Source organism: Centropristis striata, chromosome 14 (assembly GCF_030273125.1).
Source record: "Centropristis striata isolate RG_2023a ecotype Rhode Island chromosome 14, C.striata_1.0, whole genome shotgun sequence".
Taxonomy (NCBI): domain Eukaryota; kingdom Metazoa; phylum Chordata; class Actinopteri; order Perciformes; family Serranidae; genus Centropristis; species Centropristis striata.
In genome coordinates, this window is record NC_081530.1 from 746208 (window position 1) to 772420 (window position 26213).

Here is a 26213-nt window from a genome sequence, read left to right on the forward strand (position 1 = left end):
ACCTTGAACCAATCCGATCCTTAACACATTAGGCGCGCAGGTTGAAAGGGCACAGACAATTCTTTAATAGCAATCAATGGGCAGATGGCTGAGGATCACTGGTGAAACAAGTTGTGATGAGTCAGTTAAAGCTATTGATCCTGTGATTGATTCACTGATTGAGTCATAGGGAGTCTTCCTCCTTCACCACGCACCACTGAGCTGTGATTACCACATGATGCACCTGCCTTTTGACCCCAACGATTGGCTTTTGGCTCCAGCGAGTCATTGGATTAGGAGTAAATCACCAGAGTTTAGACCGCTTTGAAGGGTTGTGTAACTTTATTTTTATGTCGTTTTTAAGTGTTTTTAACCAGCTCAAGGAATACACATGAGCATGGTTAGATATTCAGACTGTATTAAAGGGACCGTTCACCCCCAAATCCAAAATATTGTTTTTGTGTGAGTTGTCAGAGTGTTAGATACCGGAAAGAAAATAGATCCAGCGTGAAACTGCTCACAATATCATCTGTGGTTTATCTTGGGTAACCAGGTCATGAATTCTGAAAAGAGGCATTGCTGGTGAGTTTTTCAAATGAATTTTTGAACTACTTTGAGCCCCACAAGTGAAGTATCATCTAGTTCCATTATATTCTAGAGAAGACAGACATCTCTGCAATCAATATTTCTAACACTCCAGCTCTTGTCGAAACAATCTCGATTAATAAAAAGCACTACAGGGAAGAGGAAATATGTTTTTTATTTTTCATTTTGGGGTGAACTGTCCCTTTAAGAACTTGCACACTGAGCTATGTGTGCTACTTCTTCACAATAAGTACTTCGTTACATTTACTGCTTCATATTTACTTTTACTTTGATACTTCCAACTGTGGTTGTACTAAAGTTAATCATTTGAATGCTTTTCCACTCGTGGATGTTTATGACCCCAACTTGCTGTGTATTATTGTTTCTTTGTGTCTTAACATCTCAATTCATTGCTCGGACACCTTTTTCTCTTCCTGCAGCAGCGTCTATTTGCTGCTCCGTCCCCCTCCGACAATGACTCTTTCTCCATCTTTCCCTCCCGTCGTCTGTCTCCATCCTTCTCTTTCATTGTCTGTTTACTTCTCTCCATCGCCCATGCAGCATCACTCTTTCTCCTCCGTCTTCGCTCTGCCTCCCTCTCTCACTCATCCTCTCGACTCGGCAATAACAGCTTATCTTCTCTCCTCCCCCCTTCCTTCTCCCCCCTTCTGTATCTTGCAGGGAACATCAGATCCTCAGTGCGTCGTCTGGGACTATGGCAACCCGTAAGTTCCTCTAAATGACTCTGATGTGTGGTGGCGTGAGTGTACAGTGCAGCATGTGTCTGTCAGCGAGTGTGTTGATGTTTATCTCGTGTGTCTTCATGCCCAGTCAGATTAATTTCATTAATGAACTGAAAACAGTCTAATGAAGTTCCCTGTGTTAGTGTTAATTAAATTAGTCAATGAGAACAAACACCATTCTCTCTGTGTTGCTAAGAGTTCACAAATAACATCACTCACAACGCCTCATTGGAGCAGCTTTTCTCTTTGTTGCAGTCGCCTTTTGCAATGTTTACCTTTATTCACACCATGTTAGAAGTTTAATCCCTAATATGCAGCGTAGCTGAACTCAAACCATCCATTTCTGCCACCAGCGACGTTAAGCCAGGGTGGTTTTTTCACTCCGTTGTCTATGTAGGCCACTGACTCTTTGACATTGATGTATGTGGATTATCTGGTGAACTACATAATGTAAAACAGCACAATTGATCACGCTGTTTTAAGCATTAACCCACATAGTAATTACTCTTTTTTGTCAATAACAAAGTCAAACTTGTTCAGGACCATTAAACCGGCGTTCGGTTCCAGGTCATGGTCTCATCACATTTTCATTATGAGGTCACCATGTTTGAATGGCCCATATCTTCTCCCCATTCACCACAAAGTTAGATGTAAAGTTATTTTTTAAAGGAATTTAAGTTGGCTAAGGTCTGTATTAGAGGAAGGGCATCTGAAGCACCACATTCAGACTATTATGGGTATGAATAATCATGGTTGTGATATGACAAAACTTGAAACATCTTCAGTCAGCATTGACATTTTCATTGTGCAGTCCAAATGAAGCTTCATAAGGTGTGTTTGTTGAGGGCTCTCTTTTAAATGGTAAATGGATCTGCACTTGTATTTCACTTTTCTAGTCGCTTTACGACCACTCAAAGCTCTTTATACTACAGACTGACTCATTCACCCATTCACCCACACATTCATACTGGTGGCAGAGGCGATTTTGAGTGGGGATCAAGAAAAAACTGTCAAGCTCACAATGACAAGCTAGCTTTTATTAGAAAAGGGATCAAATAATGGCAATTCAGTGTGCTTTCAATGCTTTGTTGAACAGAGAGCTTCATTGTGAAGCTTAATGAAGCTTCATTTGGCCATCACTGACTTTTCAGTGTTTCAGTGATTAAATAGTAACATAAAAATGTTTCCTGGAAAGCATATTTTTAGCACTTTTAAGTAAAAGATAATGTGCAGCAAACTTGTTATTAAAATAAATCCTGGTGTCTTGAATGACCCACCTGCTGTACGCTAATTATATCTTTAGACATCATTTTATTGATTTAAAAGTGATTTATTTTATCTTGCTCTCGCTCAAAAAAAATTGCCTGTTGCCTGCATCCACAGCAATGATCTTCAGAAACACCACAGACCGTGGAATGCTGTAATTAAAATATCGTCTTTGACTAATGTGTACCTGGAGTGTAAACAGGTTGTGCAGGCCGTGGACATTTTATCGTCACATCTAATAAAAGCTAGCTGGTCATTGTGAGCTTGACAGTTTTTTCTTGATCCCCACTCAAAATCTACTAACTCGCTTGTTCTCGAGCTTTTGAGCGCCTCACATGGCAAGTTCATCAAGTTTGCTCAGCATTGTATATTTCAGGGGTCCCCAAACTTTTTTCAGTGGGGGCCACATCAGCTTTTCTTCCTGTGATGGGGGGCCGGGGTCTATAACAGGAAATGATACGGGCCAAAGTGACCACCAGTGTTATTGTGTAAATATAACGATCATTTGTTGGCCTTGGCGCCACCTGTTGGTTTGCAAAAAGTAATAAAAAGTCTTCACATGTTTATTTGAAGTACCACAGATATTCCTTTTATTTTGTAGGAAATAAAAACACAAGTTGATGCCAGTTAACAATGAGGTGATGTGATTTTGTAACAGGTACAGGTGAAAATAGATTCTGCATTCAGAATACTTCTACTGTAAATAATTCACAACTAAGGTCAGTTTTAGAACGCCTACCTTAATCATTACATGTGGATATTTTATAAATTAATATATAATAAATGCAATTTAAAAAAAACAGGCCATGTTTCGAGGGATTGTTTGGGATAGTTAAGTGGGCCACTCCAATTGCTTTGGCGGGCCGGAAGTGGCCTGCGGGCCGTGGTTTGGGGACCCCTGGTCTATATTAATATTCTGAGGACTTCTCAACGAACACTGGGCTAGCATTATCAACTGAAGAAGGCTATGTGATATGGGTAACTGAACAACTGAGTAAGTGGACCTTGAGTGGAGATTGTCCAGTCCTAACATTGTTTTCTTGATTAAAGAAGCCATCCTGGTGGCATTACGTTTCCTCCAGATTGTATTTGCTACCACGGTTTAGTTGTGAACATCATTTTTAAGAGCCGCATTTGACGGATGAGTCTTCGACAGAGCAAATGGCTTTCACAAGAATTGAATTTGTCATCACAGTTGGCCTCCCTGTCCACTGCGACAACAAGATGGATGACAGAAAAATTCCGGTCAGCTCAGCTTCCCCCTGGAGATCACATTATAGTTTATCCAGTCCTAGAGGGGGACTCTCCAGTGGCTGAGGCACACAATGGGAGAAGACATTGTGTAACTTATCAAACTACTCCTCTCCATCAAGGTAGGAGAGGAACAAAGCTCAGCAAAGTCAATTAACTAGCCGGCAGATTACAGCTGCAATCAAATTAAATTTGCAGACGTTACGAGGGCAGAGAGCCAAACAGAATATAAAGTGGCGAGGTGGCGGCGATGTCTATCAACCAAACGTACTCAAACTGGGAAGGAATGTGGAAAACATCCAAATGTGTTTGCCAGGGATTAGGTAATATGTTTGCAGACAGAGAACAGGCAGTAGGGAGCACACACAGATGCTTAGAAGCTCTCAAGCTGACCAAGACCCAGTTAAAGAGACACACACCCAAACCAAGAAACAAAACTAGAATATTCTCATTACGGATTCCGTCTAAAGCAGCCAGGAGCATCACTGAGCGACGGATCTGTCTATTTTTATCACTCATGTCAGCTATCGCCACTCTCCTTAAACTGACTGGATATTCATGATAACCATGGGTTGTTTACATTCTGAGCTAATGCACAGACTTGACCGCCTCAGTGTAAACAGCCTGAGGTCATCACAACATGCTGTTTGGTGCACAGATGCTGTCGGAGAGGGTGCGAAGCTGTGAAGCGAAGCCAACTGGTGCGATTCAATTAAAATCTGATGGCCGCATATGGGATTTAACATTGATACATGGGAGTATGTGCATCAAGGGTACATATGCGCGTACGAGGACATAACAGGACACCGAGCTAGCGTCGGTATTTCAATCCTGGTCTGTTTGCTGGGCCTGGCAGCAGATCTGGGCTGGAGCTGGGCAGGGCGTGCAGCCGATACGCTGCAGAGAACATGTTGTACAAAGCAGCCGTTTGTTTGCTGGAGGATATCACCTCTCTCAACCTGGCTGTCTCTCTAACGCAGCCACAGGCTTTGAGGTTGAGCGCGAGGCAGACGAGGGGTGGAGAATGTATAGATAGCGATGCGGAGGAAGGGCAAACACGGCAGCAGCCGAGCCAGACGGCAGGTGAGGAGAAGTTCAGCTCGGAGACGGGGAAGTAACTTTTAATCAATGACCTGTATATGGAGACTATATTTGGTTCAGCAAACAGATGCACCCACATTCAGATCAGCCGCGTGCATAGCCATCTCCCTTAATTGTTGCCGTGCACACATGGGTAATGTATACTCACTTGGAGATCAGAAGCTCAGATCTCTAAAGCTCACTGTCATCCCACACAGTTTTCTGTGTCTGTGTCTTTCAGCACTGGTGGTCTATTTAGAAATCTGCAAGCAATTTCAGTGGTAGCTCTTTCCCATTTGCGCTCTCTCTCAGCTGGCTAAGTTGGCCAACAGTTTGTGGCACTCACAGTTCATCTCAGTATTTATGTGTGAGTGTTTATTTATTTATTTTGCCCCTAACAGGCCCATATGTCGGCACCATCTGCCCACCCAAATCGTTGCGCTCGCCATCCCTCCCTGTCTCCCCCATGTCTCCTACTCTCATTCACTCGCCTCGCCGGCTCAAACAGATACTGTTATGTTTAGCTCTAATAAAAGTTTTACAAGGTTCCAAACTGGGGAGATGTGGAGGCAAAGGAGGCGATTAAGAGTAGAGAAGGACATGAAGCCATTTTTTCTGTCTTTAAATCATCGCTGGGTTATTTCTCCTAACTTTCTTTCATTTCTTTGCTTCCAACTCCTGATGTTCTGCTTCTCTCTGCTGTGCTAGCTGACCTTGCCTCTGGCGTCTCCATGCTTTGACCCTCTCTCTGCCTCCATATGGGATATCTGGCTAACATACACACTCACAGCATAGTGCAGCACTTATCTTATATCTGCTGCATTACAGATTGGCTCCGTTTGATACTATACCAGCTATACTGACTCTATAGCTGCTGCTTTTTTAATTAGAATAAACTTCCTTTCTGCTGCCATTTATAAAATATACATCACAGCACTCACATATTTATTCATGCATCATATATTTCATGTTTTATTTCTACTAAGCAACATACTTTCACACAAATGACAAACGCATTATCGACTGCGAACTGAGCAACCGCATTTTAAAGCGTGATTAAAAAATATGACCCAGTAGTTAGAGATGACTGCAATATACTCTTTAAATGGATGGATGACAGTAAGCTGGTGAAGGGTTGAGGGTCACTTAATCCCATTTCTAATCCCCAGTGGTCTTCAGCTTGATCGGGGATCAGTGGTTAAAGAGCCAGCACCCCCGCCACCCATCACTGCCACGCAGTAATAATGGCCTGGTGTGCAGCGCAAGTAGCTCTAACATCCTCAATCTGACACGCTAGATGGAGGCTCGCTTTGGGCTCGCACTGATCTGGCTCCGCTATCAGCTTTGGCACAGGCAGGTCCCAACCTTAAATGAAGTAAAAAGTCATATTCTGCACACTGCCAAAAACGAGCTGGACACAGATCTGGACAAAATGTAATCACATTTATTTTACAAAAAGGCACAGCAGCAAGTTCTGACCTCAGCCAAGTGTATGACACTTTTTCATTCTCGCTGCACTGTTACTGCCATTTATATGCCGTTGATTAAACCTCCTGAGGAACAAACAAGCCAGAGAATTAATAAAGAGAGTGTAATGCATAATACAGTTTGTGTGGCCCGTTTAAAGGGACAGCTCAACCCAAAATCCAAAATACATATATTTCCTCCTACCTATTGTTCTATTTATGAATCTAGATTGTTCTGGTGTGAGTTGTTGAACTCGACAGTAGTATCTCTTTCTATAAATCATGACCCGGTTACTAAAAGTAACACAGATCTTGGTTTTTCTTTCTAACGAACTACACGTTACCATGAAGAAGGAATACACCATAGCTAGCTGATGTTACAGCTTAGCAGAGAGGCACAATGATGTGGCTGGTGAGTGTAGTTCAGTAGAAAGAAAATAGTTCCTCTGTGAAACTTAATTGTGGAATATTTATAATAATTTTTGAGTAAACGGGTAAGAAAAAAGAAATGCCGTTGAGTTTTCTAAATGTGTATTTTGGCACAATCTCTAATAACCAGACATCTTTACGGCTGGTATAGCCAACACTCACAAAAAAATGTAGATTGGCAAATAGCACTACAGGCAAAAGGAAACAGACTGAACAAAAACATTAACATAGGGCTTTTGTACATGCAGCAAAATACAACTCATAGTTACCTTTTAGAAATGATTGTAATGATTGTCCTGTACAAACAACTTTTTGCGTAACTTACGTTGTTTATATAACTTACGTTGTTTGTATAACTTACATAACTCCCATGGGTTACGGTTTGTGAATCACATCTTTTTTACATAACTTCTGTGGCTCATGTCACCTCGTTACTACTTCACTTCCAGCATTTACGTACATTTATTTACTTTTCAAACTGTCTTTTATAACGGCTAACCAGGAGGTTTTTTGCCCTAAACCTAGTCATTGGTTTTGTCACATAAATGAACAGAAACGGCAGCCTTTTTTACAACCGCAAACCGTTCGTGTTTGTATAATCGGTCCTGTGAGCTGCAAAACACTCCTATGTGGTGTTATGGCTGGTATTGACAAACGGTCTCTTCTGTCATTTAGGTTGGAGATCTTGTTGGAGGAAAATATGTATTTTAGGTGAACTGACCCTTTAACACTTCACTTTGAAAGTCTTCTCCTTGTCTCGAGTACTGCATCAGTTTAACATTACTGTCACCAAGTCACGATGGACAGTTTTTAAAAATGAATTAAAATCAATGAACCAGTGATATTGCTTTCTTATTTGGCACATTCTTCTCCCTTGTCACAACCCTGGCACTTTCAATGCAACCAGATTTAGACATGTTATGGTGGTTGAAGCCTCCTGCAGAGATAAAGAGCAGGCTACAGACTAGTTTGTCTACATTCATGTGGGTTCTGCAGACAGTAGATCACAACACGGACATGATGCTATAATTAGGAGAGGTCTGCATAGAGTGGTCATTGCTGAGTTAAAATATTAAAATTTGTGTTGTCCTTTGCAACAAAATCAAACGAGCTATTACATCACTCCCACACACAGGGAGGAAACACAGGCCACCTGGACAACAAGACACTAGTGATTCTGTTGCAACAACACCTGGAATTATATGATCAGAGCTTAAAATCCTCATTGCAAGAAGCTGCTTTATTACCAGAGTAATTACATGAGAAAAGAGACACAAAGCAACGTGTCATCATGTGTGTTACTGCCATTCTGTTGGACAGTGTGTGTGTTTTTCCTGTGCCATCTGAAAGGTTTTGCCCGTCTGCTGTCCGTCTTAATCCATGTGAATACAGCATTAGCCCTGTAATAGACCTGTTCTTGGTTTATCCCATCTCACTGACCCAGTGCATTCTGCTATGTACTTCACATCGACCCTTCACAGGTTAAATGGGAATGGAAAATGGATGTATGGTGTAGAGACGATGTCATCCCTGAGGAGACAGCATACACTTTAGTCTAAAGATAGCCCTCCATATGTTTCTGTCTGTACAAGGCGATAGCTGAAGATGTTACAGCCTGCACTAGATATTACAATGTATAATACCAACAGATGGGAAAAAACATGAATTTTGTCACCTCTGTTGTAAAATTGTGAAAAAATGTTGCATTTTCACCCCATTTAAGATTGATGAAATAAGATAAGATAAGATAAGAAATACTTTATTCATCCCAGCAGGGAAATTTAGGTGTTCCAGCAGCCAACACATCACATGTATACATACATATTCCACCTAAACAGAACATGAGCCCACAATACATAGCCTAGTATAGAGGAAGGTGAATGGATGGTCCAGGTTCATTAGTAGCTGTTACTCATAGATAACAGTTACAGCAGGTGTGCAAATATACAGGTGTGTAAATACATAAACAGGTGTGCAAATATACATGTGTAAAAAACATGTGCAAAAATACAGTTTGGTAAATACAGCATAAGCAGCTAAGCTAAAATTAAATAAATATTAAAAAAATATTCTTCTGTCCTTACTAAAAGGGGAGTCATTATAAAGTGCAATTGCCTTATTTTACCAGTATTCTGCATGTATATGTTCCTCATCCCTCCCCGTCGCCACAAACAAACACTTACGCAGGAAGCCACACACACACTAATACACTTAACAGCGTAGCCACCAGCAGGAGAGGGAGGGGGAGGGGGCAGGAGGAGGTGGAGGGCTGATAGGGCTTGCTCCACTTTTCCATCTGACAGAGCAGAAGGGATCAAGACTGTGTCAAACAGCGAGTCAGCACGGCAAGAGGGAGTGGGCCAGTAGGCTTATGAGGCTCTGCCTCCGTTGGGCGTCACAGACGTGGACCAGGATCCAAACCACCACCTCAGTCCTCCGAGAGCGTCTTAGCGTGGTGGCTTCGATCGTCAGCGCTCGTTCTTGTCCAGGACACTCGGCTACTTTTAGAGCTTTAAGTAGCTGTTTCATGTTGCGATCAAGTAGCTAAAATCTGAACTTTAGATAAGATTTCTTTCTGCTGCTGGACTTGGTGGATACGTGTAGGCGGCCTGCTGTTAGGAAAAGTTTTTTAGTTTGGGTGATGAGGTTATGTAGAGCAGGTTAGGATTGTTAGTTGTTTATTTTCTTCTTCATGCTTTATTTTTATTGATTGTGTCACCATGTGACCAGTGGGAGTGGGATGATGCACTCTATCTTACTCCAGAGATAGGGAGAGCCTTTAGAAGTCATGCTGTCTGCCATGGGACAAGATGATGTTTTGCATTAGTCGTGATTAGAAGTTTAGATTAGAATAAAGAAGAAGGCTCTCTGCTGTAAGCTGGAATACATTCACTGCTGGACAGTTTGAGAACCGGTAGGTAAGTAGCTTCTTTACCCCCCTTAAGATGTTTTTTGTGGATGTTTTATAAAGATTCCCTGCATTGCAATTACACTCCTGCAAGATGTTAAACGTTAAAGCCAGGTGCAGTATTTGCCTTATGCTTATCTTGTTTACACACGTTATCCTCTTTTCTCTTGTGCAGCTGGAAGTAGGGCTGAGAGTATAGCGCTCTGTGAGCCGTCCCCTGGGCCTGAACAGTCCTCTTTGAGCCCCTGACAAGATGCTCAGTTTCAGAGAAACCCACCACATTTTCTATTAGATGTAATGTGAAAATGTTGGGTTGCAATAGTACAAAAAACCCAGGATTAATAATACATTTCCAGCAGGAGTCACCGTCTTCAGCTGCATGTCCCGTTTTAACACAGAGTGCAGGCAGTCAGGACGACAGGCCATTTATGGCTGTGGCCGAAAACCTGTATCTCTGCTTTCCTCTGTTCCTCACTAGCTTGCACACCAGGAAGAAAGATAATCCTGGCAAAGAAGCTTATAAATTAGCCCATGGCCACGCCAGAGAGCAGATTGGGGCAGTGAGGTCAATGACAAAGCATCCCGCTCGCACGAGAGTCAGAGAAGAAGCGTGAAGTAGGGTTTGTGTGACACACTTACATGACATGAGCCAAGAGAAAGACGAGGAGGATTAAGCAAGAGCAGACCACGTGTTTCTATTAAAAACCATTCTAGGAAGTCAACTAGAAATAAGTGACTGTTTTTTCTGGGCACTAGCAGTTCTTACAAGCTGTCCTGTTTTTATTTCCCCTGACTTTTATATATCAAGCTCTTTATAATGACCATAAATAAACTGCAGTGTTTCACCTTTATACATTTATTTCATAATTGAATGAAATGTCATGACTTTACAGTTACATGACTCAGCAAAAACAAACAAACAGTTGTCGATCTCGCTCCACTTTGAGAAAGAGCAGCTTGAACAATGTCAGGACGTCAATCAGTCACTAAGTCATAGAATCCATATTATTAAACCATATTAACAGCTTATATATAGTGTTTACTCAGGCAGAGTCTGCCCTAAAGTGAGGTGAACGGAGTGAGAATGCATGAAACAGTTTTGCTGTTACAGGATAATACATATAATATGTTTGAGACAAAGATAAGCTTGTGTTTTGTTATAGTTTTCTAATTATTTTATTTTATTTTGAGTTACAATATTTGAAGTTAGATTATTAAGTGAACTAATTTCACTGAATAATATTTTTGATACATTTAAATTTGAGAATGTTAATAATGTGTTTTACATCTGCAACAGGTTATTTTCTTTGTTGTTTGAAAATTGCGTACTGCCCCTTTAAGAGAGCACACCTTTGTGCATTTTGCTTTTTTCTAAAAGACTAACACACCGTCTTCATACTGTGTCCTGTCCTGTTTAGTTTATGATATCCAGCAAGAAGATTCTGTGGATTTACCTGCTTGTTACATATATATGTTGTTCCTTTTTCTAACTCGAGTGTATTTAATAAACTATCTCAGTGGGACATGTGAAGCCGTAAACAGTAGCTAAGTTGCCTTCTGCAGTAACATACAATGTACACACAGGCCTTTGTTCCTTATGTCTTACTTTCTTTCTTTTGTTTTGGGTAAGTTGTATTTTTGTCAACCGTTTAAGAACTGGGGACTTCGTGGTGCATTCGGGCGCACCTCCTAAAAACAGGAGAATACATATTTAAATGCAATACAAAACATCACAGAATTGCCCAGAGGCTTACTGCATTTTCTTTTCTTTCAGTTTATACCTTGAATATCTACCTGGCACCTGAATTTTGTATTTTCCCACCATAAATCGAAGCAGAAAGGCACAAATCGGCGCATAACAATTGGCCAACCCCTGCTGATACACATGTGAATAAGGAGAATACAGGAACTTATTTTTCCCCTTCTAGCACTGTTCATATAGATACAGCCACAATAGTGATGAATGTATTGCAGTGAGATATTTCCCCTGAATCATTCCATAACACATGTTAATTAATATTTCATGCTACAGTTACCGCAACAAGGATAGCATTTAAAAACGTAAGCTGTACAGTCTGGCACATAAACATCCCAGCAAGCCTCAGATAATCTCGCAGCATGTTCTTGCGGTTGTAAAAGCTGTCTTTACATCAGTCAGTGGAAGAGAGGAAGGCTTACTTCCTACAGAGTTATTATCTGGGTCAAATACATTTACACACACATCCACTGGAATGCAAACAGGGTAATGGAAACGGGACTAGATTGTGGCGGGTGCTGTATAAATGCGGGCTGGTCAGTCGTGCATAATAGGTGCTATGAAGGGTTGAGTAAGTACAGATGATTTGTGTCATGTGGAGATTTGCTTCACTTCTTTCTAGCTGTATTGAGAGTAAAAGGCCAAAGCACGCTGCCTCTGGTGGATGTGTATTCTGGCTCCCTGGAGGTCGGGGTGTAACGTCTACCGGAATAGATTCCATCAGCTGGAAGAGATGTTTTGCTTTTACATTTTCTCAATTTCCCATAGCTTGCAGCAGGTGCCCTTTTTTATTTATATTGCCCCTGCCCCACCAAAAGCCTGAGTCCACCACTGAAGTAAAGCCCTATTTATGTGGCACTTTTTAAACCAAAGTTACAAAGTTCTTCACACACACACACACACACACACGAAAAAGATATAGAGCAATAAAAACTCATCAAAATAACCCAAATAAAAGGAACCCAAACATAAGACAGAGATGGATGTCTATAAAAAGGCTTGTCTATAAAGACGGGTTTTTAGAAGCTGTGAAAACATTCCAATGATTCAGCAAATCTGATTGCTGGGGCTAAAAGAGCAAAGCTTTTGTGTTGTAATAGTAGCTGGGGAAGGATAAAGGCCGTGATTTGAGGATCGGAGTGATGGAGAGGAAAGAGGAGAGCAGAAATGAAGCTGAGGACAAGCAAGGTCATCCAGTGCCTTATAGTGAGTCATCAACAGGATCTTTAGTTTGGTCCACATTAAAATACACAATGTGACAATGGAAAAGGACGCTTTGTGATTAGATGGTGAAGTGAGAGACAAGTCTCCCCTCAAAAACGACTATATAAGGCGTTCGGCTCATAGGCTCGTATTGTGGAATTTAAATGGCGGACTTTCAGCCAGGAAAAAAACATGTTTTTATATAATTAACGTAGCTCGCGGTTTGTGAATCATGTTTTTTTCACGTCTTCCGTGGCTAACGTCACCTGTGTAACTACTTCACTGCCGGCGATTACATACATTAGTTTACTGTTACATACTGTACATTAGTTTACTGTTTAAACTAATCTTTTATAACCATACCAGGAAGTTTTTGCCCTAAACCTATAGGCCAGTGGTTTTGTAGCCTAAATTAACAGAAACTGCAGCCTTTTTTCTACAACCGTGAATGTTTAGGTTGGAGATCTTGTTAGTTATGAAGTTAACAGGCCTTTTTTGGACTTTTTCACAGTATAGAAAAAGCACAAGTGTTACTAAAATCATTAACAAGGGCTCCATTCTTTTCATGTCATGACACTGGGAATAATAATATACCAGGATCGGTTGGACAAAGTACACTACTCAATTACTGGAGTCAAGGTATAAATACTCCTGCTCAAATGTTACTCCAAAACAAGTGAGTGTCATTCAGTCCAATTTTTTTATTTGTGAGTTATTGTACCTGAGTACAGATAATTAATTGCACCAAAACGTTTTAAACCAAATAACAGAAATGAAAGAGCAGGTACTGTTGGTGCTTATTGTTACTAGAATCTTTAATAATTCACCCTCAGTGCCTGCTTAACATCAGGTGTATGGCCGTTCACATTTCAGGAAAGAAAAGAGAAAATCATCGACTGACTTCAAAGCTATCCTTCAAAGGAGCAACTACTTTGAAATCTTTGTAGAAATGAAGTGGAGTGAAAAGTGCAATATTTGTCTTTCAAATGTATTTAAGCAGTTATTATTTATTCAGCAGTCTCAAAATAAATTAAATTATACTAAAGGAGAGTACAGATACTAGAAAAATGTACTTAAGTACACTACTAAAGTAAATATACTCTTCTCCTGTCTACCCCTGACCAGGACACTGAAACTGAATTAATTCAGCAATCATTAATTTGATTTGTTTTACACTTTTTTGCTTTTATTGTGACATGGCAAAATGTCAGTAGAAACCAGACTAAAAGCCCCAATGACAATCAGAAAGCTGTAAGTTGTCCCGCCCTAATTGGGAGATGTCAATCAACCACAATGTAAGGGTCTAATCAGGCAGACTGAGTGAAAACACCTGTGTGGGTGGACGAGTGGACCCTTAAAGTACTTCATGTGTGTCTATTGGTGCTTAATGATGTAGAAAAAAATTAAAAGTATAAAAACAATTCAAATGCACATACTCGCCCAAACAGCAGGTTGTTGGTGCACCTCAGGGCGCCATCACTGTTGACGTACAGCGAGGAGTTTTAACCCGTTGTCATTGTGTCAACTAGAGGCCTCTTACCTTGATGATCCTTAAAATCTCTCCACTCCAACAAGAGTCATTCTGTCTATGACTCATTAACTCTCTTTGTCTCTGAGCACCAGCTCCTCTCTGTTTTACACAACAGGTGTGTTCCCATCCATCTGTTTTTATATGCATATTCAATTTGTGAGGAAAAAAACAAGTGGAAATGCTGAAAATTTAAAAGAAAAATTGCGAAAGTGGAAAGTGGCTGAGGTGGAAAAGTTGGTGCATTGTTTCAACCATTCAACCATCCAAACAAAGAGCAATGGAAACAGATTTAGTGAGTAAATGATGACGTACAAGCATGTGGGTTTAAATGAACTGAAGGAGTAGGGGTGGATGGGGGATTTTTAGGGGGAGATAGCAGGTTACATAGAAGGGCTGTTCATCATCTGAAAAATTGGAACCTAAAGATTAATTTTAGATGCAGCTCAGCACTGTCTGAAGTTCTAGTCATAAAATGATCAGTGTATTAGCGTTTAGAACATTATGGGGGGAAATGAAGGCAGTTTCCATACTCAGTTATGGCCTGTAAGTTGTTGCAACAATTTTTGGGTTGATTCATGTCAAAAATCACTTCAAAATACCACAATACAGAAATCCAATGGGTGGAACAAATGGCAGACTTTCACCCAGGAGAATGTGGTTTGTGTTCACGTGAAAACAAAAGTCAATTACTTTTTTACGCAACTTACATGGCTCACATCACCATGGTAACTACCCCACTTACCAAGTGGTTTTATTTACTGTTTAAACTGTATTTTATAAAGCCTCAACAGGAAAGTTTTTGCCCTAAACCAAGGTCAGAGGTTGTAGTCTGAACTCACAGAAACTACAGCCATTTGTACATTCGTGTGTGTATTATGACGCTAATGACGACACCGTGTGTGGAGAAACTCTCATTTTAACAAACCCTCATGTGTGTTATACTCTGCAAAAAAAGAAAAGATGGGTGAACTCAAAATTTCAAGGCAACAAAAGTTGGACAATTAAACTAAATATTTTAAGTTTTGTTTTTGAGTTTGCTCAACTCTGAATTTCTCTGGCACGATTGTAACGCAGCTATGAATGTTAGCTAATGTTGCGAACACAATTTTGAGTTAGCATTGATACGCTAATGGCTACTCTTGTAGCTGTAACAAGCAGCGCCGCTAGCATCAGTTAGCCGCTAGCATCAGTTAGCCGCTAGCTTTCGCTAATGACCGAATTTCCCAACAAAGAAATAAGAGTTATCAGAACTATTGTCCCTTGTTGTGAACCCCAACTTAAAGATATAAGTAACAACAACTCACCAACTTGTTTTTGAGCAGACAACTGGCTTCCTTTGTTGTGCTAACTTACATTATTGCCCTAAATGTCAATAATTTATAATTCCAAGTTTTACCAAATTAAATCACTGTTTTAGGCCAAAAAATACAAGTTGGCTTTTTTGCAGTGTAGGTGATATTGACAACTGTCTATTCTGTCATTGAGGTTGGAAATCTTTGGAGATTTCTGCAATTGTTAATTGCATTTTTCAGCGATTGGATGGCGAGCACTTACTTTGTAGAAAACAGCTGCAACATTAGAATGCTAAAGGGGTTAAAACATCAGACTATACACTATCTGTGACAATTTGCTCAATGACTTCACAATATGCATTGAATATTGAACCTATTCCCATTATCTTCTCAAGACTTCACAGCAATTTGACTTGAAAGTCTTCTCTGTGTAATGAGGATAAGTTTAGTGATTTACATGCTATTGATTTCCATCTTTGTGTGAAATTCTTTGGTCATCCCTCAATGCTTTCTTCATCTCTTAGCATTTATTGCTGTTTCTCTTATCGCTCCCCTTTTTTTTGTTGTTGTTTTTTGTCCTGTGTATTGCTTTGCTTGTCTGCGCTTCTGACCACTGATGACACAAACACACACAGACTTGATGCCAGGAATCAGCAATGGATACAAGCTGTGCAGTTTTTACCACTAAACTATTTTTTATGGCTACGGTCATCTCATAAATCAGTTGTGACAGCGTTTGCCAGCAGCTGAAATTAGCTGATAATGTTAATCCTTATTACATCAATGACAGCTGTGTAGAACAACATTTCCTCATGTAAAACAAGTTCAAATGCTTAGTGGTGACAATTTCTTAGGTTCAGCACATGAGCTGCTGTAACATAAGGCTTGAAGTCACTTTACCTGAGAGACGTTATGTCATCTCTGTGATAAAAGGTGGGATGAGACACATTGGCAACACATCACAATTCTTTGTGCTCGGCAGATGGAGGGATGGATTTTTCTCTGACTTTACCTCCAAACAGCTCAAATCCTGCACCAAGCCCTTCAGTTTTTAAGGATTCAAAGCATGTGTAACCTTTTTTGTTTCTTAACGGGGTGCAATTGGCTTTCATAGCTCTGCCCTTTCAGTCAAGGGTTGGTGCCAATTTATTCTCAGTAGACATAAAAGGTCAATTTACGCTGTTGTTCGGGAAGTATTTTTCCTATTTTTCGTAACAGCTGCAACATCATTCTACAAGCATTTAGGGAACAACTTGTAATAAGTTACTGCAAGTGCCAATATACATGTTTTAGCACACTGGAGAGAAATGTTGTTTTAGCGCTGTTGGGCTCATCACAAGCACAGCGTCTTTCTGTAAGACATGCTAACAATGTGACAGTAGGGATGTAGAATGAAATGTCTCCACAGCTACTGGGTGGAATGCCATTAACTTTGGCATGAGCATTTATTCCAGAAGAGAGAATTGTTATATCCAGCATCTTTTCATCTATTGCACTTGTCAGGTCAAAAGTTTAATTCGTCCAATATTTTGCTTGAGGACCATAGACTGTATGAAAGACTCTCCAGGCTTCAGAAGTGAAGCTAAGGTGGAAGTGCCTTAAACCTACCGTCTTTGTAATAGTCAGCAGGTTTTGACTCTAACTGTATAGAAAGCTATGAGAAAATGACCCTACTTATAACTTGAGTTAATGGTTTCAATTACTCCTTTCAATTGTTCTTCCATAGAGCATGATGTTCATTTTTTAATTATAAAAAAGTTATAAATTATGGACCCATTCAGTTTAAATAGATGGGCATGGCTACCTTATGATTGACAAGTCGCTACAACGGCGACCTGTCAATCACGATAGCGGCAGCAATTATTCATGGCCCTGTGTACATTTAGATAGCCGTAAACTTTCCTTTGGTTTCGATCAATTATGGAAGCCAAATAGTTGTAATATTTGTGTGTCCAATTGCTGGAAGTTATGTCTGAAATGAATGCTTTTTTTTTTTTTAACTTTATTGCCTTTATGCACATTTACAGACAATTAACATCACAAAGGAAAACAAATCAAAACATCTTGAGATTGGGTCTCTTCTGTCACACAAATGGCACTGTAAAGGGTATTACACATATTTTATCTGGTGCTGTATTCCAAAGAAATAAAATAAAAAATAAATAAATAAAAAGGGATAATTTAGATAATAATAGCGTATAAGAGTCTTAAGCAATATAGTCTGTAACTGGGGCCCACCTTCTCATAAAAACAGGTTCTTTTAGCTGTAATTGGTCATATATTCCATCACGTAGACATGTTTTACCACTAACCACTGAGTGATCATGGGGGGTCTTTCTTCATCCAATTTATAGTAATTATTTTTCTTGCAATCATCAACAAAATGTGTAATATATAACATTGTTCTGTGGTAAACAGGTGGTCAGGAAACACATCTAATAAAAATAACAAAGAATCCATTGGAAGTTCTACTGCCAAATTTTTTTCCAGTTCTTCTTTGAAATTTTTCCAAAATGTTTGTACTTTCGGGCAGTCCCAAAATATTTGAGTATGGTCGCCGACCATGCCACAGTTCCTCCAACATTTGTTATTAATGCTTTTTAACTTTGTTAATTTACCTCACCTTAAAGTGTTTCAAGGGCTAGCATGGCCATAAACTCTTTGTTATGGTGAGGCTGATCACGGCAAACTGTAATCTTACTGTACACTGAGGAATAGATAGATAGATAGATAGATAGATAGATAGATAGATAGATAGATAGATAGATAGATAGATAGACAGATAGATAGATAGATAGATTACTTTATTCATCCCCGAAGGGAAATTCGGTTGTCTACTGAGGTAGCATGAATAAAAACAACAATAGAAAAAAACACAGAATAGAACAAGGACACTTAAGAAGTTAAAAAAAGAACATCGGTTGGTAGGATGGTTGGTAAGATGATGGTAATAATTAAACTGGTGATATGATGCAACAATGCTATAGTGACTAGACGGTATATAATAATAATAATAATAGTACAGTATATAATATATATAATATAATATGTAATAATAGATAATAAACAATATAAAAATAAAATGAAAAATATAAATAAAGTAATTATAAGTAAAATAATATGATATATAATATATAATAATAATAGTAATAATAATAAATAAGGCCGATATAATAATAATAGTAGTATATTAATAATAGGGCAGGGAATAACTACCTGCCAGAATGCAGCCAACTCTAACATCCTTTAAATCAAACTTTATTCTTTATCAAAGTCAAGACCAAACAACAGATGTATCGATTATCGCCATGATGGCATCAAGTGTATTTACCACCCCAGCATTTGTTTGAGTAATGCCAGGTTGGTGTCTTTGCAGAATACATTTAGAATCCATAGTCTATAAAGCAACTATAGAGCAACGTACACCTGTTGGTCCATCTGCTACCTGTTTCCCATGATGAGAGCAGTCAGCGCGGCTCATTCAGGTGTTTATACCAAAAGCTAAACAAAAGCCACATCCTTTTAATCTTTTCTCACCAGCTGATAGTTGAACAGTGCTGTGAGCCCAGCGGGGCGCTAGTAGCTGCAGTGGACAAAGATCAGAGCTTAGTCAAACTTTTGTGAAACAAAACTGGCTTTTTATCTGAAACACATCAATAACAACAATCAAATCCAGCTAGATGAGGGTCAGTTAAGCTTGAAACTCAGCAGCCGAACCAAAGAGGTCACAGATAATGTGTGTGTGTGTGTGTGTGTGTGTGTGTGTGTGTGTGTGTTGGTGTTGCCCCTGCTGTGAGCTGTCAGACACTTTCTCATTACCCTGACTTCCTCTCAGCTGCCACACGGCCATAGAATACTTGATACGTGAATGTCCTTGTTGCATGTTTAGACGGTTTGTCTCAGTAAAGAACCGGCGTGCATTCTTTCACATGTGCATCTACCGTACAATACCCACATGCATAATTCAGTATGCAACATTTGCACATGTAACACATGATCATTAATGCATGTGTAGTCAGAGTACATATGGCTGTGCTTTCCTGGTGTGAGCAAAGCCATTTGTAAATACTTTACTTGACATATCTTGGGAGTTCACACACAGAACTCACATGTTTTCTATTTATGGGTGCCAGTAACCTCGCGGGATCCCACATGTGGTTTTTTGAAAATAAGAAATGTAAATGTAACCCAAAAACTGAAGCAAAAATACCTCAAAAAGTGTACACACTTTGGAGGATTTCCTCATGAAAGGTAACAAGTGCACACATCCTCTCATTCAGCATGCTGCTGCCTGTCAAGCTGTCTCCAGGCTGCTGAGACTCGTTTTCCCATCTTCAGTCTTTGAAGTGTCACCGTGCAGATGATGATCATCAGGGAATTGTACTCACATCTCATTACTGACATTATGAATTGAGTGTCGCTGTGTGTGTGTGTGTGTGTGTGTGTGTGTTTCATGTTCAGGTATACCTTTTGAGAATTAACGTTGATTCATTCTTGTCATTTAGTGTCACACTGATCATGTGTGAGTGTCTGTCAGAGCTTCGTGTTGAGTGATGCGTTGAACTGTTATGTGGTTAACATGTTGTCACTGCTGCTGGTTCTTCTACCTTTTAACCGTTTATTTGCATATTAAGTTATTCATTTTTTCGTCAAGGTACAGAGACAATTCATCATATGTGTTAATGTGCCTGATTTTTGATTAATTGCTGGCAGGTAATACCAAAATAAGACAGCTAACCTTCAAAATAAAAGCACAAAAGTTGTGAAAGTTCAAAATGTCTTGGAATTTAAAAAAAATATATCATTGTTATTGCCATAAAGAACTGCTTTATCAAAATAATGACCGAGATATGTTCCCAGCAAACACTGTAGAGCAGGATTAACATATCGTTAGAAAAAATTAACATCAATAGTCACATCATTTTTTTATAGGCTCGACCAACATGGGATTTTTGAGGCTACCAATTTTAGAATTCACAGAACACCAATTTGGTGATCAATATGGTGATTATATTTTTATCTGGAATCTTTATTATTTGGATTGTGCACCAATATGACTATGTAAAAGAAGCTGCTTTATAAAAACAAATAACTTTCTTCAAGAATATTTAAAATTATACATTATTCTACGTTATTTATACAAGCAATTGTTGTATAAATAACAATTGGTGATTTAAACCTACACGTCCATGTCCAACTGAAATAGTGGCAAATTTTTTCTCCCAGATTCACCACTTTAACCCTTAATAGGGCACTCATTGAAATACTTGCAAATTCCAAATTTCAACCCTAGAGAATATTGGAGGATGTTACATACAGCCAGAATGTGTAAAAAAAACATACGAAAATAATATTTTGAGAAAAAAGTTTACAAGATTAAAGTGGCAAATCGAGAAAAAAAATGTGCAGATTTATGAGATTTAAAGTTGTGAATCTGGGAGAAAAAAGTTGCTTTTTTCCCACTTTTTTCTCGTAAATCTGCGACTTTTTTCGCACAGATTTCCCACTTTAAATCTCTCAAATCTGCAACTTTTTTTCTTGTAGATTTGCCACTTTAATCTAGTAAATTTGCAACTTTTTTCTCGAAATATTACCTGAAGTTACCAAATATAGTTCTTCGCCTGATAAAGGGTTAAAGTGACAGTATGCAATTTTTAAAATCAAAATAGCCTGTTTCAAATGTAAAACATATTCTTAATATTCTTAAAGTTAAATGTAAGAAAAAAAATAGTTTATTAGTCGGTGTAATAACTTCACTTAAAAATCTAACTTAACCAAAAATGTACATATTCTAAATTTTGAAAACGAAAACTATAACAAAACACAAGCCTCAAACTGAATAAATAAAATAAAAAAGCTAAATGAATGCTTGAAGTGCTCACATATTCTACATGTGAAGCTTTGGTGTTCTCTGACCTTTTCTTGTGCAGCAGCACTGCTTACAAGCTGCCGGTACTCTCCTCTGAGCTCTCCATATGATAATATGATATGATAATAGCCATCAATAAACTGCAGTGTTTCACCTTTACATGTTTTCATATCAGCAATGTGCCACCTCTGCTTCATAATAATATGAAATGTCATGCTGTCAATGAAGCTGTCTGCTTCATTGAACTTGTCCAGACTTCATGGTTCATTCAGATGCACCTCATAAATACAGGAAAATACATATTTAGTATTGGGAAATGCGATACTGAATGCCTGAGAGCCTTCGTGCATTATATTCCATTAAATATCTTCATATCTGGAGTCGTCACCTGCTGCCTGAGTTGTTTATTGTGTATTTGTGTTGGTAAAGACATTGTGCCAGATGATGGAAATGATGGAAAAGACCATAATATGTGATATTTTTACTAGTTGACAGATAAACATAGTGTGTATCTCAGTAATAGAAGCAATGGCCCCGACTATAGGACAACTCAATGATTTTATATTATTGTTAGGTTATACACACAAAGGATGTTGTTATCTTTCTTTAGACATTAATCTGTTTATCTGTCTTGATATACTGTAAATACAAAAAACAACAAGCGAGCTTATCATTTCTCATAAGGGAAAAGCCTTCCCTGCTCTGATATATAATATTCCATATTGACAAAGCCCATGTAGTTTCTGTGTATTGAGTGGTCTGCTGATTGTAAATATTATGCACATTATAATTGTTACATTGGAAGTACATATGTGGACTTTATTACATTTTCTCTCTGCGTGCTGTTGAGGGTGCTTATTGCTATTAGCCTGAGAGCTAATTAAGTTCTGCACTAGAGCCTTTGTGATAAAAGAACAATGTACACTGTGTTTCCTGCTATAGGATCACATTTGATCCTTTCTGATGTTTAGATCTTTAAATGGGAAAAAAGGAAATGAACAAATCCATATTCCTTTTATGAAAACATTAAAAGTGAAGAATACAGCCTGAGTGATGCGTTGAACTGTTATGTGGTTAACATGTTGTCACTGCTGCTGGTTCTTCTACCTTTTAACCATTTATTTGCATATTAAGTTATTCATTTTTTCGTCAAGGTACAGAGACAATTCATCATATGTGTTAATGTGCCTGATTTTTGATTAATTGCTGGCAGGTAATACCAAAATAAGACAGCTAACCTTCAAAATAAAAGCACAAAAGTTGTGAAAGTTAAAAATGTCTTGGAATTAAAATATATATATATATATATATATCATTGTTATAGCCATAAAGAACTGCTTTATCAAAATAATGACCGAGATATGTTCCCAGCAAACACTGTAGAGCAGGATTAACATATCGTTAGAAAAAATTAACAACAATAGTCACATCATTTTTTTATAGGCTCGACCAACATGGGATTTTTGAGGCTACCAATTTTAGAATTCACAGAACACCAATTTGATGATCAATATGGTGATTATATTTTTATCTGGAATCTTTATTATTTGGATTGTGCACCAATATGACTATGTAAAAGAAGCTTTATAAAAACAAATAACTTTCTTCAAGAATATTTAAAATTATACATTATTCTACGTTATTTATACAAGCAATTGTTGTATAAATAACAATTGGTGATTTAAACCTACACATGTCCAACTGAAATAGTTATAAAAGCAGATAAATCCACAGAATCCTCCTGCTGGATATTACAGACACATTCTCTTTAAAGCAACATTTCCCACATATGAGAGTATTTCTTGTCCAGACTTTCAGGTGAGCTGCTTTAGATCACCCTTTTCCTGTTATACAGCAACATGATTTCTCTGTTGCTTCCTATCATGATGCTTCCACTTATGTTGCTTTCATGGCTCCCTTGCTTGAAATTGAAGCCAGGTCTTTAATGGTCAAGTTGTTGTGCCACTCCGCTACCTACACATCCTGACAAAATGACTTTTCCGCCTTGCAAAAAGCTTTCATTTTTGGCAGACATTTGTGAGATGAGCTCTATTTGGACTGCTAAACCACAATTTTCCACAGATTAGCTTGCTTGCTTCCTGATATACCTGATACAACAATTTCAGAAGTTTGCTTTTAGTTTCAGTTTGGTTTAATATAAAGAGTATATGGCTTCTGTTTTGCCCTTTTAAAGCCCTTGAAAATAGGCATAGTATTTCACCATATCATTAAAGGCACACTATGCAGGAATTATTCAAATATTCGATCCTGGCCACCCGTTGTTTTCTTTTTTGCAACTACTGTATATCCACTATTTTCATAGATTTAAACTGACCTTTTTTCCGCCTTTTTTCCAGTGCTGGCTACACAATTTTTGCAGCTTTGTGCTAAAAGGGTGACACCGAAAAACTTCCCAAACACAGCAAATGAAATAAAAGACAGCATACATTTTGGAGGGCAACGCCACCACCACACACTTCTAGTGAGTCTATTCTGCCCTTGCAAGAATGGCCGACTTCTAACTTGGCAGATAGATAAACAGTTCCTCAATAAAACACCACAGAGTCTTCTGGTTTTTGATGCTTTACTGAGAATAGCTGTAAAACTGCAATACACAAATAAAAAAGGTATGTCAGACTTCCGTTTTGTCTATTTCACATACATTCATAAATATACACCAAGTTAGCACTTAGCTCAATGCTAACATACAATGGAAAATCCAATTGACCGGCTAGCGCATTAGCATCGGACAAATTATAATAAACGGGACACCATAACAAGTCAGTTACACATCAACAATACTTACAGACTTATGTCCCTTCAAAGTACAGCAGGAAGAAAAATGAAGGTTGAGTGAACATGAAGTCCTGTAAGCCTGCAGGAACAAAACAGTGCAGCAGCGACATGTGAACAACTCCTGACGCTCTTAAAGGGGCAGCACAGGGTCATAAGTGATGACTTTTTAATAAATCTATACATTGTGTTTTAGGAAAAACCTGCATATACCTTTACGTATTCAAAAATCAACATTAAAAACATATTGAAGTGTTATTCATTTAGAATCTACTGAGATTTTATCAGTCGTAAAACAACCTACATTGGGAAAATAGTGTGTTTCCATAGAACGTGTGAGACTCGCTGAGAGAAGTTGGTTGATAAAAAGTTGTGTTGTTGCCGCCTGGTGACCCATCAGTCATAGAGTTATTGGCCTTATTGGCCCATCAGGACACAACTGTATCTGCTCTGTCTCCCGCAATGTTTCCATCTGTCTCCGCTGCCTGGAATAGAAGAGTATTCAGGGTTAAACATAAGGTTAATGTCTAGTGTGAGCTGCCAGGGTAATTAGTCCAGTTGGAATCTTATTGATCGACCTCCGCACTCAACCTTTTATTGAGGGCATTTAGAGGGAAGTGGGAAGTGGGAAGGAGGGGTGAATAAAGGAAAGAGGTGAAAGATGTCGGGTAATAAAGTGTACAAGCTTCTATTGTATGAGATTCTGGGCTCTCTGTTGCCCAGTAAGTTGTTGCGTGTCACTGCAATTGACCATTTAGTGCGGAATAAACCCCCCATCCACTATTTAATCTGCTCTGGTCTTTGTTAACTGGTAGCTGATGCAACCCTTTTTTATTCCTTTTCAAGGCCTCAAGTCTCTTTGGGTTTTCTTCCAAGAAAAGGGAGATCGAAAAAAAAAGAGTAAAGATGAGAAAGAAAGTGTTTAGGGTGCTAAACACGGAGAGAACCAGTGGGGTGACATTGGTTTGTAATGGCAGCAGCTAGAGGAGCCTTCAGTGTGCATATTAAACCTATGGAGGGAATGGAGGAGCTGGGTGAGGTCTACCCTTTGAAACTTTCCTTCCTCTTTCACCCTGTCTTTGAGTGGGAACTTCCTACCAATGTGTGATGTTTCTGTCTCACAGTTACTGTTTCTGTCCCCCCCTCCCCCCTTCTCCCCTCTCTCCCCCCCTCCAGGGAAGCTGGCGCTGAGAACTGGGGCACCGAAGGCTGCCAAACGCTCGCCTCAACCACTGTCCACACCAAATGCCTGTGCAGCAGGATATCCACCTACGCCGTGTTAGCGCAGCAAGCTGAAGGCCCGGTGAGTCACCTCTGCATGTCCTCCTGCACTCTAAGGCAGCTATTCTCAACCTTGGGGTTTGGACCCCAATTGGGGTCGCGAGATGATTTCTGGGGGTCGCCAAATCATTTTGGAAGCCAGCTCTGTCTCCACTGTGTTAAAGTGTTCATGTGTTAATGTGCTGTAGTCTTTTTGGTCATTTAATGTCTTTTTTTGGTCCTTTTGTGTCTTTTTTTGGTCCTTTTGTGTCTTTTTTTGGTCCTTTTGTGTCTTTTTTTGGTCATTTTGTTTCCTTTTTTTTGTCATTTTGTGGTCAATTTGATTCTTTTTTGGGTAATTTTGTGTCTTTTCTGATCAATCCCAAAATATCAAGTTATTACTTTCCAAGGAGTCTCTGGCTTGAAGCTGACTGTTCCACACTCAGGAGGTCAGAATGGACCTTTAAACTGATAGCAAAGGACTTAGATTAAAAGTAACAATAAAATATAAAGTGAGCGGGGGTCGCGGACAACATGCATGTTAAATTGGGGGTCGCGACTCAAAAAGGTTGAGAACTACTGCTCTAAGGGGCTTGGGGGGCCAAAAAGCAGCTACTAGCAGGAGCCAGGTCAGCCAGCTGACTTACTGCAGGAGTTTAAACAGCGTCCCTGTCACTTCACTGTAAAATACAACAGGCTGTTATGGCTGTCATTTATTCTCTTTATATAGTTGTCTTAGCATCTTTCCTTGACTGAGCTGTCAATCTGAACCACTGTCACGCTAAAAGGAGCTGTTTTGATT

At 39.1% G+C, this 26213-nt stretch overlaps 1 protein-coding gene across 1 annotated transcript in view; it reads left to right on the forward strand.

The window, feature by feature from the left end:
* Positions 1 to 26213, forward strand: part of adgrb2 (adhesion G protein-coupled receptor B2) — a 290118-nt gene that overhangs the window by 182201 nt on the left and 81704 nt on the right. Inside the window, exons 16-17 of the mRNA XM_059350350.1 lie at positions 1246 to 1289; positions 25328 to 25454. Of these exons, the coding sequence (XP_059206333.1) occupies positions 1246 to 1289; positions 25328 to 25454 (171 nt within the window). The remainder of the gene's footprint in view (positions 1 to 1245; positions 1290 to 25327; positions 25455 to 26213) is intronic.